The 17009-nt window shown below is 34.6% G+C and overlaps 1 protein-coding gene across 1 annotated transcript; it reads right to left on the reverse strand.

The window, feature by feature from the left end:
* Positions 1–366: 366 nt before the first annotated feature.
* On the reverse strand, positions 367–14085 carry Or2k2 (olfactory receptor family 2 subfamily K member 2). The gene has a single exon (XM_078047949.1). The coding sequence runs from the start codon at positions 2674–2676 to the stop codon at positions 1738–1740; it is 939 nt and encodes a 312-aa protein (XP_077904075.1). The 5' UTR covers positions 2677–14085; the 3' UTR covers positions 367–1737.
* Positions 14086–17009: the final 2924 nt, after the last annotated feature.

Genomic DNA, 17009 nt, shown 5'->3' on the forward strand with positions numbered 1-17009 from the left:
CCATCCCCTACTATCAAACATCTGTTGAGAACAACATCTGGCATTAAATTTGTCCCCTTACTCCATCTCCAGAATTTTGTTGTGATGATTTCAACCCTCTTTCCATGTGGGCTATGCCTCTGTGAACACATAACAGAAGTTCTAGAGCTAAGGGAATGGACACAGGGTTAAACAATCCAAAACTCAACATCCAATACTAAGACTTTTTAAGCCTTTCATATTTTGAAATGTATCAAGTTGTACGTTTCTCCATTCAAAACCTTCCTCCCTTCTCTGCTCTACAGTGGGTGGCAGGCAACTGAGAAAGCACAATGGAGGTAGAAAGAATGAAAGGAAGAGTAAAACAAGAAAGAATAAAGAGAGAAATGAGAACAAATTCTATTTATTTATTTGTTTGTTTGTTTGTTTGTTTATTTATTTATTTTTGGAATAAGAGCTTTTTGCCAGAAACAAAGTAGGTCATCTCATAACCATTATCAGAATTTCTTGGGGCTCTATTATAACTGCAGATTATTGGGGAACCATCCTAGAGCTACTAAATCAGAATATCTGGCACTAGGGCTCCAAATCTGCATTTTAAACAAGCAATATTTTTATACAAATGAAAGATTTAAAACAGTTAATTTAAATATTATCTTGGCGATATTTTATATTTATAAAGCAAATATATCTCACTTCCCTGGTTTATTTTTCTCATAATTTTCACAGTAGTTCTTGCTTCTCGTTAAAGTGATTATTTTAAGCTAACAAATGTATTAATTTACCAAACGACTGCTATAAATACAAAAGGTACAAAATTCCAGGAATCCTTATCCTGTGAAGTCAATTATTCTATGAAGAAAAAATACAAACATGAATGAAAAATACCTGATTCATATATGAGAGGAATAGTGTTGTAGAAATACATACAGTTTGCACAAATATGCTTAGAAAAAGATGAACAGCAGCCAGGAGTGGAGGCACACACCTGTAAACCCAGCAGCTCAGGAGACTGAAGCAGGAGGATCATGAGTTCAAAGCCAGCCTCAGCAACTTAATGAGGCACTAAGCAACTCAGTGAGACCCTGTCTCTAAATAAAATACAAAAAAGGGCTGGGGATATGGCTTAGTGGTTGAGTGCTCCTGAGTTCAATCCCCAGAACCAAAAAAAAAAATCAAGAAAAAGGTGAACAGAAGGCATAAATGACTGCCTTGCTCAGGAAGATAGGGAGTTTTAATCAGGAGTTTTGAATAACAAAGGTAGTTAGGGAGCTACTACCATGTAGATCTGATCAAGAAGTCAGAAGGATATTGTCCTCTCAGTTCTGCAGCTGTGTGATGCTAAGCCTTTTAATTTTTCTTTGATGTTTTTCTCACTTCCATAACCAACACCAATCTTTATTGTTCATTCTTTTGAAAGGATTCAAGCAACGTATACAAGTTTCTTCAGCACTAACATTCACTGGCTCCACATTTATCCAAGTTTCTTTCCAGAGCAAACATTTGATAGCTCAAACTTCACAGCCATGAAATGCCAGATAGGAAATATTCATAAATGCAAATTGGAACCTCCTCTAGTCCGTTAGCAATTCCTTTGTGTACATATACTCCGCAGGAAATCATAAAGCTAAGGTTCAAGGCAGAGCTCTAAGTAATCACTTATTCTAGACACATAATCAATTATGTGTCAAGAATTTCTCCAGTGAATTCTGCCAGGGGCATATCCTTGGTAAAACAAAGGCATCCAATCAGAAAAGTTCATGTTTGATGCGATAATATCTTGCCCAGCAATTTTTTCATAGCATTTTTTACTTCCTTGTTTCTTAAGCTATAAATTATGGGGTTTAACATAGGAGTAAGCACTCCATAAAGCAATGAGATGATTTTGTCTATTTCTTGTGAGTTTGATGAAGAAGGTTTTAGGTACATGGATAGGGCAGCCCCATAATATAAGATCACCACAGTCAAATGTGCACCACAAGTAGAAAATGTTTTGTGTCTCCCCTCTGCTGAGTTGATTCTCAGAATAGTAGAGAGGATGAAGACATACGAGATGCAAATTAAGAGCATTGGAATGGGCAGGAGGAGAATGCTGACCACCAGCATGATCATGTCCATGAGCAGTGAACTTGTGCAAGCTAACTTGAGCACTGCCAGGATTTCACAAGTGAAGTGGTCAATGAGATTCCCACAGAGAGGTGTCTGCAGGGCAAAAGTGGTTTCCAGCAGGGCAGTCAGACAGCCCGTCCCCCAGGAAATGGTGGCCAACTGCACACAGACCTGCCTGTTCATGATGATGGGGTATCTCAGTGGGTTGCAAATGGCCACATAACGGTCAAAAGCCATCACAGCCAGAAGCACACACTCTGTGGAGCCCATGGCAAGGGACAGATACATTTGTACAGCACATCCTGAAAAGATAATGGTTTTTCGGGATGACAGCAAGTTCACCAGCAATGTAGGAATAGATGCAGATGTGTAACAAATATCCATGAAAGAGAGATTTCCAAGGAACAAGTACATAGGGGTTTGAAGCTGTGAATCCAGGATAGTGATTAAAATAAGAATGCTATTACCCAGGAGGGTAATCAGATACATTACAAGGCTGAAGATGAAGAGAACAATCTCTAACCTTGGGTATTTGGAAAATCCTTCCAGGAAAAAAAAGCTCCAAAAGGTGAAATTTTCTCCTTGCATTTCCTTTCTTTCACCTGTAGTTATTCTAGTATAATTCTCTTCCTTTCATCTGAGGACATAAATAAATTAATAAAGTATAATGTTTGTTTATTTATGAAAGCACTCTCAAACTTATTTTCACTATTTCAAACACAATGTTCACAAGAAGTCACAGAATAGCATATGTATTAATCAAGGGGGGAAGCAGGTTTGATATACATAAAAGTTGATTTTTCCACAATAAAACTTAGAAAACAATGAATCTGAAAACAAGAATAAATTTAATATTTTAATTTCAGCTCATAATCCTATCCTTAGCACAGTAGGCTTTCAATAAAGACTTAAAAGTGATGAATGAGAAAAAATATAAATGGACATTGAATAAATTATTGAGTACAAGTTAGAAAAGTAAGCCAGATAAGTGAAGGAAAGAAAGCTCATAATGTACAATAAAAACCAATAATGACCTTCTCTGGAATAAGAGAATGAATGTTAAAATAAATAAATTACTGGATTTTAAACCAACACCTACCTAGTTCTGGGTCTAAACGAATTTTGTCCAGCTGAGAACTTGGGATATCTGTATACTGTTTCAGAAAGGATGATGCTGCTTAATACACTGTGATTATGTCTAAGAGACAGTTTATAAATCACATTAAAATAGCCCACCTCGGGCTGGGGTTGTGGTTCAGAGATAGAGCGCTCGCCTACCATGCGTGAGGCACTGGGTTCGATCCTCAGCACCAATAAAAATAAAATAAAGATATTGTATCCACCTATAACTAAAAAATCAATATTAAAAAAATAGCCCACGCATTTAAACACTAATATCCATATATAGTTTATTCATTATTGACCCCATATCCTCATAATTGTGTAAAATCAATAATGCATTTCTTTCAAAATTATTGACTGCCACCATCACTAAAAATATCAAAGAAATTATCTAGAAATTATATCCAGGTAATACCCTTATTATTCACCAAGACCCATGAATATCCAGCAAATGCAGAAAACATATTCCCTTAGAAAAATTAGCATTTCTTGGAAAATAGGATTTAAGCTCCCATAGTTTAATTAAGACACTTCAGGGGTTTGTGGGTTTTTTACATGTCATATTACAAACAAAAAATTATTAAAAACTTACCTTGCTTTGCACATATATTGCTTGTTATCAACATCATACTGTTTCCTTCTCTGCTGATTCTCTCCATTCTATTTTCAAATACATGTTCTTAAAAACAACCTCCATGGTCACAATAGCCAAGCCCACTGCCATCCTCTTTTTGCTCTTTCATAGATGAGTCAGTCCCTCAATCATATGGTTTATGTTACAATATTTCAGTATTCACTTTATCACCACTGGCATTCTTTCCTTATTTCTCAATTTCATTCTTCTCCTAGTTCTCCATGTTTAAAATGTTGGCATAAATACAAACATTGTGACAATCTTATTTTACTACTTCACTTAAAATACTGCTTTGATATATTTTATAAAGTTAGCTGTGTACAAGGAAGAATGAATGCATCCATGTTAAAAAATGTTATTGGGTAAAATCAATAATGCATTTCTTTCAAAATTATTGACTACCACCATCACTAAAAATATCAAAGGGTAGCAACTGAAATACTACGTAAATTTAAATCATTTGTTTTTGGGGAATACACGTTGTCCCTGAACAATTTAAAGTTCAGCAGCTGTAATATACAGAGATTTGAAGCTTCAGATCCTTCAGGGATAATGTCCTAAAGATCCAATTATATAAAAGTTTTAGAGAGTCAGACAAAAAGCAAACCACACTTCTACCTAAATATGTGCAAGAAACTCCTAAAAAGCAGGTTTTCTGGGCTAGGGTTGTGGCTCAGAAATAGAGCACTCGCCTAGCATGCATGAGGCACTGGATTTGATCCTCAGCACCACATAAAGTAAAATAAAAACATTGTATCCACCCATAACTAAAAAATAAATGTTAAAATAGAGCAGGTTTTCTATTCTCCCTTTCCCCCAATCACTAGCTATATCAAGATTTTTTTTTAATGATTACAGTTTAGAATATCTAACTGAAATACAGGGGGAAATGTCCCTGCAATTCTAAGATATAAGATTTTCCATTTATGAAATTACTTCTTAGTTTTCAGAAATTAAAAATGTTTATTCTTTTAAGCTACAAATAAATCACTTAATGTCTCAATAAGTGATCAAAAATTTTATTCAAAAGACCCAACAATGTACTGCCTTCAAGAGACTCATCTTATAGGAAAAGAAGTCCACAGACTGAAGCTGAAAGGTTGGGAAAATACATACCACTCACATGAAATGTGGAAACAAGCAGGGGTTTCCATCCTCATATCAGATAAAGTAGACTTCAAGCCAAAGTTAATCAAAAGGGATAAAGAAAGACATTTCATACTGCTTAAGGGAACCATACATCAACAAGACATAACAATTATAAATATATATGCCCCAAACAATGGAACATCTACATTCATCAAACTCTTCTCAAGTTCAAGAGTCAAATAGATTACGACACAATAATTCTGGGTGACTTTAACACACCTCTTTCACCACTGGATAGATCTTCCAAACAAAAGCTAAACAAAGAAACTATAGAACTCAATAATACAATCAGTAACTTAGACTTAACAGACATCCTTATATCCATCAATGAGTGAATACACTTTCTTCTCAGCAGCACATGGATCCTTCTCTAAAATAGACCATTTATGCCCTTCAATAGATGAATGGATAAAAAAAAATGTGGCATTTATACATAATGGAATACTACTCAGCACTAAAAAATGACAAAATCATGGCATTTGCAGGGAAATGGATGGCACTAGAGCAGATTATGCTAAGTGAAGCTAGCTAATCCCTAAAAAACAAATGCCAAATGTCATCTTTGATATAAGGAGAGCAACTAAGAACAGAGCAGGGAGGAAGAGCAGGAAGAAAAGATTAACATTAAACAGAGACATGAGATGGGAGGGAAAGGGAGAGAGAAGGGAAATTGCATGGTAAAGGAAGGAGACCCTCATTGTTATACAAAATTACATATAAGAGGAAATGAGGGGAAAAGGGAAAAAAAACAAGAGAGAGAAGTGAATTACAGTAGATGGGGTAGGCAGAGAAGGTGGGAGGGGAAGGGAGGGGAGGGGAGGGGAGGGGGGATAGTAGAGGATAGGAAAGGCAGCAGAATACAACAGACACTAGTAAGGCAGTATGTAAAAAAGCGGATGTATAACCGATGTGAATCTGCAATATGTATACGGGGTAAAAATGGAAGTTCATAATCTGTGTGAATCAAATGTATGAAATACATCAAGAGCTTTGTAATGTTTTGAACAGCTAATAATAAAAAAAATTAAAAATAAATAAATAAATAAGTAAAATGGACCATTTATTATTCCACGAAGCAACTCTTAGCAAATACATAAATGTAAATATACCACCCTGCATTCTATCAAATCATAATGGAATGAAATTAGAAATCAATGATGAAATAAAAAATAAAAGCTACTCCAACACCTGGAGACTAAATAGTACGCTATTGAGTGAACAATGGGTTGCAAAAGACATCAAAGAGGAGATTAAAAAATTCTTAGAGGTAAATGAAAACACTGATACAACATCAAAATCTCTGGGACACTATGAAGGCAGTATTAAGAGGAAAGTTCATTGCATGGAGTTCATTCCTCAAAAGAAGAAAAAGTCAACAAATAAATGACCTAACATTACTTCTCAACACCCCAGAAAAAGAAGAACAAATCAACACCAAAAGAAGTAGAACACAGGAAATAATTAAAATCAGAACTGAAACCAATTAAATTGAAATAAAAGGAACAATTTTTTTAAATGACAAAACAAAAAGTTGGTTCTTTGAAAAAATAAGTAAAATTGATAAACCCTTAGCTATGCTAACAAAGAGAGGGAGAACAAAAACTCAAATTACTAACATCCATGATGAAAAAGGAAATATCACGATGGACACTACAGAAATACAGAAGATAATTAAAAATTATTTTGAAAATCTGTACTCCAATAAAATAGAAAATACCAAAGGCATCAACAAATTTCTAGAGACATGATTTGCCCAAACTGAATCAATGATATACACAAGTTAAACAGATCAATTTCAAGCAATGAAATAGAAGATACCATCAGAAGCCTATCAATCAAGAAAAGCCCAGGACTGGATGGACACACAGCTGAGTTCTAAAAGAACTTCAAAGAAGAACTAATACTAATACTCCTCAAATTATTTCATGAAATAGAAAAATGAGGGGACACTCCTAAACTCATTCTATGAAGCCAATATCACCCTGATTCCAAAACCAGACAAAGATACATCAAAGAAAGAAAACTTCAGAGCAATATCTCTAATGACCATAGGTGTAAAAATTATCAATAAAATTCTGGTAAATCAAATTAAAAAACATATCTAAAAGATAGTGCACCACCATCAAGTGGGGTTCATCCCAGGGATGCAAGGTTGGTTCAACATATGGAAATCAATAAATGTAATTTATCACATCAATAGACTTAAAGATAACAACCATATGATCATCTCAATAGATGCAGGAAAAAGCACTGACAGAATACAGAACCATTTCATGTTCAAAACACTAGAAAAATTAAACAGGAACATATCTCAACATTGTAAAAGCTATCTATCTTAAGCCCCAGGCCAATGTCATTTTAAACGGAGAAGAATTGAAAGCATTCCCTCTAAAAACTAGAACAAGACAAGGATGCCCTCTTTCACAACTTCTATTTAACATAGTCCTTGAAACTCCAGCCAGAAGAATTAGACAGATGAAAGAAATTAAAGGGATATAGATAGGAAAAGAAGGACTTAAACAATCACAATTTGCTGATGACATGATTCTCTACCTAGAGGATCCAAAAAATTCCACTAGAAAACTTCTAGAACTAATAAATTAAACCAGCAAAGTAGCAAGATATAAAATCAACACCCATAATTCAAAGGCATTTTGGTACATGAGTGACAAATTCTCTGAAAGATAAACTAGGAAAACTAACCCATTTACAATAGACTCAGGAAAAAATAAATAAATACTTGGGAACCGACCTAACAAAAGAAGTGAAAGACTTCTACAATGAAAACTACAGAACAATCAAGAAAGAAATTAGACCTTAGAAGATGGAAAGATCTCCCTTGTTCTTGGATAGGCAGAATTAATATTGTCAAAATGGCCTTAATACCAAAAGCACTATACAGATTTAATGCAATTCCAACCAAAATCCCAATGACATTCCTCATAGAAATAGAAAAAGCAATCATGAAATTCATTTGGAAAAATAAGAGACCCAGAATAGCCAAAGCAATCCTTAGCAAGAAGACTGAAGCAGATGGCATCACTACACCAGAACTTAAAGTATACTGCAGAGCTATAGTAACAAAAACAGCATGGTACTAACACCAAAACAGACTTATAGATCAATGGTGTAGAATAGAGAACACAGAGACAAACCAACATAAATACAATTATCTCGTATTAGACAAAGGCACCAAAAACATATATTGGAGAAAAGATAGCCTCTTAAACAAATGGTGCTGGGAAAACTGGAAATAGCTATGCAGCAAAATAAAATTAAGCCCCTATCTCTCACCATACACAAAACTCAACTCAAAGTGGATCAAGGATCTGAGAATTAAACCAGAGACCCCGCACCTAATAGAAAAATAAGTAGGCCTTAATCTCCATCATATCGGTTTAGACCCCAACTTTCTTAATAAGATTCCTAAAGTGCAAGAAATAAAATCAGGAATCAATAAATGGGATGGATTCAAACTAAAAAGCTTCTTTTCAGCAATTGAAACAATCAGTGAGGTGAATAGAGAGCCTACTAATTGGGAACAAATTCTTACCACATACATGTCAGAGCACTAATCTCTAGGATATATAAAGCACTCAAAAAACCTTAACACCAAAAAATAAATAAATAAATAAACTAATCAATAAATGGGCCAAGGAACTGAACAAACACTTCTCAGAAGAGGATATACAATCAATTAAAAAACATGAAAAAAATGTTCAACATCTCTAGCAATTAGAGAAATGCAAATCAAAACTACTCTAGGAAGATTCCATCTCATTGCAGTCAGAATGGCAGCTATTAAGAATACAAACAACAAAAAGTGTTGGTGAGGATGTGGGGGGAAAGGCACTCTCATACATTGCTGGTGGGACTGCAAATCGGTTCAGCCAATCTGGAAATCAGTATGAAGATTCCTTGGAAAACTTGAAATGGAACCACCATTTGACCCAGTTATCCCACTCAATTTATACCCACAGGACTTAAAAACAGCATACTACATTGGTGCAGCCACATCAATATTTATAGCAGCTCAATTCAAATAGCTAAATTACAGAACCAACTTAGATGCCCATCAGTAGAATGGATAAAGAAAATGTGGTATATCTACACAATGGAATATTACTCAGCATTAAGAGAGAATAAAATCATGGCATTTGCAGGTAAATGGATGGAGTTGGAGAATATAATGTTAAGTGAAGTAAGCCAATCCCAAAAACCCAAATGTGGAATGTTTTCTCTGATATGAGGATGCTGATCTATAATGGGGATGTGGGGGAGAGCATGGGAGGAATGGAGGAACTTTAGATAGGGCAAAGGGGAGGGAGAGGAAGGGTAGGGACATGGAGGTAGGGAAAACGTTAGAATGAGATGTACATCATTACCCTAAGTAAATGTATGAAGAAATGCATGGTGTGAAAACACTTTGTGTACAATGAGAAATGAAAATTGTGCTCTATATATGTACTATGAAGTGAAATGCATTCTGCTGTCACATATAACAAATTATAATAAATAATTTTTTAAAAAAATTTATTCAATATACAGATATTGAGAGGACTATAAGGCAATGAAACCTCAGAAGCAATGGGTACACGTAAAACCCAGATCTCAGTTTCTCAATACTATTCCCAACTAGAAGGAATTATATTTCCTCAGAAAAATAGCTGATACAAGAACTGGAGCAGGACAAGATTAACTTAGAGCATTTTATCCTACTGGAAAGCAAGAGGTATGCAAAAACTGACAGGAATATATAAAAAAGTCACAGATGCCCCCGCAATAATGCTTCCATTGCCAAATCTGGGGCAGATTATTTTGAGCATCAAAATAAAAATAAAATAATGGCTTATATTTCACAAATATAGAGTTCAATATGATATAAAAATGAATAAGAATGGACAGCTGTTAGCCACAGGATACCAAAAATACACAAGAATGTTAATCAGAAAATAATCACAATTAAAGGTTATTATAGCAATAGACTATCATAGGTAAACAGTTGTAGATATCATAGTCATTTTAAGTCAAAGTTAGATGAAGAACAGAATATTTACAAAAATTATCTAATAATTTCAAAGATAAAATGATGACTTTATAGTGGGGAGAACTGGAAGATAATCACTTCGACATCTCCAGTATTGGTACAAGTTGATTCCATGTGCCTTCTGTCATTTCTGTGGTATTCCTATCAAAAATAAATCACCTGACTACTCATGAGTGAAAACAAGAAAAACCTAAGTTTAGGGATATTCTGTAAAATAATCCAACTATACTTTTCAAAAAATAACAAGATGGGGGGAAAAATTTAAAAGACCAAGGAGAAGTTCCAGAGTAAATGACATTAGAGAGACATGACAACTAAAGCCAATGAATGACCCAGCATCAACCAGATTGGTAGACCAGAGAAAATGAACTAAGGAGAAAATAATTAGCTATTAGTGGGATAATAGACAAAATTTAAATATGGTCATCAGATTACATATTGATACTGTATCAGTGTTGTATTTCCTGATCTTGATAACTGGACAGTGGGTTTGTAAAGGAATATCCTGTGCATGGAAAATATATATTGAAGTATTTAGTATTAGTATTACTTCCCCCATCTTAACTCTCAGATAATTCATTAAAAATGTTTTAAGTTCACTCTAGTTATGGTTAGGGAGGTGTACTTATTACCTACCACATTCTTTTTGCAAGTCATTCAGTTCCCATATTTCCTGTGTCCTTATGACAGTTCATTTACTGGATTACTGAGGGTACATGGATGCTCCATATAGAGGACCACTGGGAAAACATGGTTATAACACATGAAGCAGCATTTTTTTTCCTTCATAAGAGAAAAAGTAACCACCACCAGATTAAATGATACAGGAATTTAAGTTTTAAATTAAGTGATGGAAAGATATTTTAGGGATAATGGGTCACAGTGGCCCACAAGATGACCTTGAAATAGATTTGTCTGATTGTAAAACACAGGAAACCTCAGAGTTAATGGTTCCATATTTTAATAATATCAATCTTTATTTTCCTAAAGCTTTGTGGTTACATCTCATTCACCACTAGGCAACAAGGCTATCAGAATTTAACAAGAACTAACAATAAGACAAAAATTTGAAAGAATCAACAAAAAGCTCCTGGAACTAATAAACAATTATAATTTCAGTATGCAAGGTTAATACACATAGTCAATTGCTCTCCTATATATCAGCAATTGAAATGTAATTTGAAATTAAAAATAATACCATTTACATTAACATCCCCAAAATAAAATATTTAGGCATAAATGTAACAATATATTTACATACATACACATATATACAAATTGTATGAGGAAAAACTACAAAATCTGATGAACAAAATCAAATAAATGAATAAATGGTGACCTATTCCATGTTCTTAGACGATGGGAAAACAGTCTGTCAAGTTATCAGTTCCCAACTTGATCTGTAGATTTGAAACAATCTCAGTTAAAGGCCCAGGAAAAAGGGGCTGGGGTTGTGGCTCAGCGGTAGAACGCTTGCCCAGCACATGTGAGGTGCTGGGTTCAATCCTTAGCACCACCTAAAAAATAAATTGTGTCCAACTACAACTAAAAAAAAAAAAAAAAAAAAAAATCACACTTAAAAAAAAAAGGTCCAGGAAGTTATTTTGTGAATAGCAACAAACATTCTGAAATTCATTTGCAGAACACCATAGCCATTTTGGAAGATAGTTTGGCAGTTTTTTTTTACAAAACTAAATATACTAAAAAATTAAAAAAACAAAAAAAGCTAAATATATTCTTACCATACAATCTTTTCATGGCTCTGTAGCCTGTCTCTTTTCTGAGCACTGAATAATGTTCCATTGTATTGCTATAGTACTCTCTATCATTTACCTACCAAAGAACATCTTGGTTGTTTTTAAGTTTGGGCAATTATTAATAAAGTTGCCATAAACATCTATGTGCAGATTTTATATGTACATTAATTTTCAATTCATTTGGGTAAATACCTATAAGTGCACTCACTCATATGGTAAGGACATGTTAGTTTTACATGTTTTTGTAACCAAATATTCTCAAATTCTACTTCCTATATAGTGGAATAACTTCCCAGGAGACTAATCTATGTATAACAATTATAAACACTCAAAAAAAAAAAAATTCTCTTAAGACTCTGGAGAGTCCACAAAGCCAAACAATTCTGTAGAGTCAACATGGAAGGGGCCAGCATAGGGTGTTTCCTGGTGTTAGTGCTTTCTACACACAGGCAATGCATGGCACAGAACAGCAGAAGTTCCCATGGAGAACCAATATCCTTTGGGCCTGAGGAAGGCAGAGCAAAGGACAAAGTGGGAGGAAAATTCTGGAAAGAAAAGAGGCTGAGAAGTGTTTGTGTGTGGAAAATGTACAAGTCTCTGGCTGAATTCTGAACCACCATGTTCAGATGGCAAACAGCTAAGCTAAGAAAAAGCACCTAAATGGAGATTTGAGCTATCATCCAAAAGTGTGACAGTTTTTAGTTCAAGTTTAACCATATTTATTGTCTGCTAAAAGAAAAGTAACTTGGCCAAGCACAGTGGCCCACACCTGTAATTTCAGGGACTGAAGACTGAGGCAAGAGGTCAAAAGTTCAAGGTCAGCCTCAGCAAGTTAGTGAGGCCCTCAGCAACTTAACAAGAACCTGTCTCAAAAAATGAAAAGGGTTGTGGATGTGGCTCTGTGGCTAATTACCCCTGGGTTCTATCCCCAGCCCCAAAAAGAGAAAAGAAAATTAACTCTTTGGAGGAATAGAGTCCAGAGTCCCCACAACATAACATTCTAAATGTCTAGGATTCAATCCCCAAATATTAGATACCTAAAGGAACAGTGTGGCTGGGGAGAGGCAGAGTCAATCAAAAAAGATCAAGCCAAAGATGACCCAGATAAGTAAATATCAGACAAGAACTTACATTGTTTTTTTAAATATGAATAAGCCTAGAAATAATATATGTATGACTAAATAGAAATTTTAAAACTGAAAAATAACAATATCTGCAATTTTTGTATAATTTTTGACTGAGATTTGCAGAATAACAAGTGATCTAACCATCTTAATTGGAGTTTCATAAAGATAGGAGGGAAGAGAAAGGCACAGAAAAAAATATTTGAGTAGAAATGCACCAAAAAAAAAAAAAAACCAAAACCTGGTAAAATGCATAACTAAAAACAAACAAAAAAACAACAATAACAAAAAGCTAAGCAAAACTTAAATAGAACAAGTACAACTCGGCCCATCATATGACCAAAGTGCTGAAATTCAAAACTAGAAGAAATCATGAAAGCAAACAGGAAAATTACATACTGCATTCAGGGAAACAATCTGAATGGCCACCAATACCACCCTGGAAACCTTGTGCGCTAAAAGGTGGGCTCTTTGCAGTACTGAAATAAAATACAATTTTAAGAAAAATATTGTTTCGATTAATATTCAGAAAATATTTTGTACTTTAAGATTGTTCTGAAATCAAAAGTAGCATAATAAAATTACATACCTAAACATAAATAAGCAAAATTGGCTTTAAATTGCTCTTTTCAGAGAAATATCCAAACAAAAATGGTGATCTTATTGCTTTTTCACTGCCCTTCAGATTTTTTAATAAAGGCTCAATCAATGTGCAAGAGACATGATTTTAAAAGGTAGAAAAACTTTCCATTCTATATTTGTTTGAAAGGCTTGGTAATCTATAAGCTTTGCAAAATGACTTCCCACATTAAAAACTATATTATAAGAAATCAACTTGGAGCCTGCTTAAAAGAAATAAGAAAAGCATGAGGGAACAGTTTTCACTATAGGATGTGCCTGTCCTCCTGACATTTTATGTACATAGTCATGTATATTCACTTTGGTCAAAAGAAGAACTGCCTGTCATTTCTATATGTTCATGAAATTTTTATCCGAAAATCAAATCTTCTAATGACAAATTTCCTTCCAAGTACCTGACAGCAGTTGTTGAGAGCGTCTTGGTTGTTTTTGCTTTGCCTTGGAGCCCCCAGACATGTCAGTCAGCAATTTCTACTTTTTAGAGTTAGCTCAGAATGTGGCAGGCAATAAAGCCTTAAAAAAAAAAAAAAAAAAAAGTATAGCTAGTCAATGCCTTGACAGATAAACTATTTTCCTAGAGAAATGGTAAAAAATTAATGCAGTACTTCAAAAGAACAAGCTATGCAGCTTTTATTTACCATTTAATGTCTTCTTAGCATGGGACAGATTTTCCTTTCAAAGAAGGCTTATTACATGCTTTGCTAGCCAAGTACATATTGCGGAGGATTCTGTGAAGACGTCGCATACAAAATACAAAAATCTGTCACATATACATCCATTTAACAACAGCTTATACATTACAGTGAGTGCCAATATCAAAATAATTCCCTGGACTTAACAAGCAGCATGAATATATTGTGGCACTAGAACCAAGATACATCCCACAAAGGACCCATGTTCAGAAGTGCAACTGTTAGTAGAGCAGACAACTGAGACCGTATCTTTGTTTCTTTTTTCTTTTTCATAATACATAAGTGAAAAAAGGGCAACATAACAGGAATTTGGTGGAAGTCTTGTGAACGGAGATTTGTCACAGGAAGACCCTCTGGGAACTATAAATTGAATATAAACATTCAAATTGCTCTTTATCACCCAAAATACAACTGTATACCACTTTCATGGTTATTTCCAGTTGCCACAGTCCCGGAATCTCCCCTCTCACATATCAATAAATTTGTGAAGCTATAGATAATGCACTAATGTCAGGAATAAGGAATTCAGTAAGAGAGCCTACAAACTGGTTGTTTGTATGACAAGAAGCTCTGAACTTATAGAGAGAAAAATAATCAAAATCCATTCCAGATAGCTTTAAATAATGAAGACTGATGAAAGAGGTGTGCATGGGAACTTTAGCCATTTGTTCATCATCATCAACATTCTGTACTTACAGACTCAGTTATTGACCTGTTTAAATAAATGTGTGTACACCAAACATAAGCTGCACTGTGAGAAAATAATTTATCATGAGTAGATGTGTAAATGGTTTGGCTGGTCAAGATGAAGGCATTAAGTATATAAATTAGAAATGTGCTTAGAAAGCTAAAAGAAATGTAACTCAAAAGCACTAAGTTTTGGCAGACAGAGTGGGGGTTGAGGTGATATCAGCACCATTCTCAGCACCAAGGGAAATTCCCAATATTAAATAACCAAAAAGCTTTAAAAGCACAAAATTTGATGAGGTTTCAACACCTGCTACAGACCATTTGCACAGATCTTGCCCTTCTTTAAATTATTACTTTCTGAACATCCCTGACCTGCACTACCCTCTTGACAAGGAAGCATATCCTCCATACTGTAAGTGAAAGTCAGAGGGCATTTAGTGGAGGGGAAATGCTGATCTGGAAAATACCAAGTCCTATGAATCACAGCTTTCTGAAGAACATCCAAGCAAGTTATTCTCAAATGGAAGTCTACAAAAGGTTCTGTAAAATTCACAACTACATTTCAGTATCAGCAAAGAGTAATAAACACTGAAAATTTTTATTTGTAAATCCTTTTCCTAATCAGAAGTAATCCCAAACATAACACATTCAGATAAATTTAGGTACTATCCATGGCAGTGTTTTTCAAACTATGAGTAGTAACCCAGTTGAGTGGGTCTGAAGAATTTACAACAGAGAGAAATCAAAGTGTGTCACACATAGTGACTATGTATTATTTCACAAAAGATTTATTTCAGTTAAAGATTTTATATTCAGACATAGATACATACACACACACACACACACACACACACACACACACACACACACACACATTCTGTTCTGGATCATGAAGTAGAAGTTATTTTTATTATGAGTCACAACCAAAACAGTATGAAATGCACAGTGGTCAATGGAGACAACCAATACTAATAAATATAGAGTTTCCACCAAAAATAATAAACGTGGAGATTCCTGGTGTTGATGCAATAAGAGAACAGTACTGCATGTAAATCAATCTTGTGCCGTGGAATCCAAGGCAAGCTAAAGAGTCCTTAGCTAACCATAAACATGTAGGTTAAAATTACCCTATACTCTTAAGCAGGGGTGTGAGCAGCAGAAGGAAGGAAAGAAATTCTGTCTACAATTATCTACTTGGAGTGATATGCTATTTTAAGAAAATGCATTAAAAAGAGGTAATTTCATGATGGTTAATTAATAGGCTCTCCTTCTACCCTACAAAGTCAGACTATTAGCATAAAAATGAGTAAAAAATTTTAAGTTGTCATTACAATTTTGAGATTACAAATGGTCTAAATCAAGGCAGTCTGCGATTTTTTGTTTTGGGTTTTGCAAAATATGCAACCACAGATACAGACAGAGGAACAATCTTGTCTTCTACTTTAATCTGTCTGTAAAAGGACTTTGATTAGAATCACATGGAGCCCAAACTTGTGCTCTCAACCTGTAAAGATGCTAAACAATCACTTTCTAAAAATTTAACCGTTGAACACATGAAATGTTGAGCTTTTGACTTTGAAGAACCCAATGATAAAGAGTCAATCAAGGACTATTGTCAGTCACCCTCAATCTACTTCATCTTTGGAATTTCTGGGGTAGGCCATGGTTAGCAATGCTTTTGGCGTCCGGCTGTAAAAGAGTGTAGTGGGCAGGATGTTTAACACCTGATCTGCCCTTGGCACAGGGCTCAGAAAGTAATTTATATCACCTCCAATCCTATTTCCTCAGGTCTAAAAGAAGAGGTTAAAGTGATTTATAGGAAACCATCCTGAAATAACTTTAGCTTGGATAGCTAAGATTTTTGTCCAGCTTGCTCTGCAACTCTCTGTAATAGCTTTAATTTTTTATAATAGCTTTAATTCTTTTAACAACTATTTCTTCCCGTCTCATTTACAATCAACCACCTCGCAAACACCCAAGGTTCCTTTAAGCTCAGCCCACGTTTTAATAAAAAAAAAAAAAAAAAAAAAAAGAGTCAAGTTAAAATAAAGCTAATAAGGAACAAAC

The sequence above is a fragment of the Ictidomys tridecemlineatus genome, chromosome 4 (genome assembly GCF_052094955.1).
Source record: "Ictidomys tridecemlineatus isolate mIctTri1 chromosome 4, mIctTri1.hap1, whole genome shotgun sequence".
NCBI lineage: Eukaryota > Metazoa > Chordata > Mammalia > Rodentia > Sciuridae > Ictidomys > Ictidomys tridecemlineatus.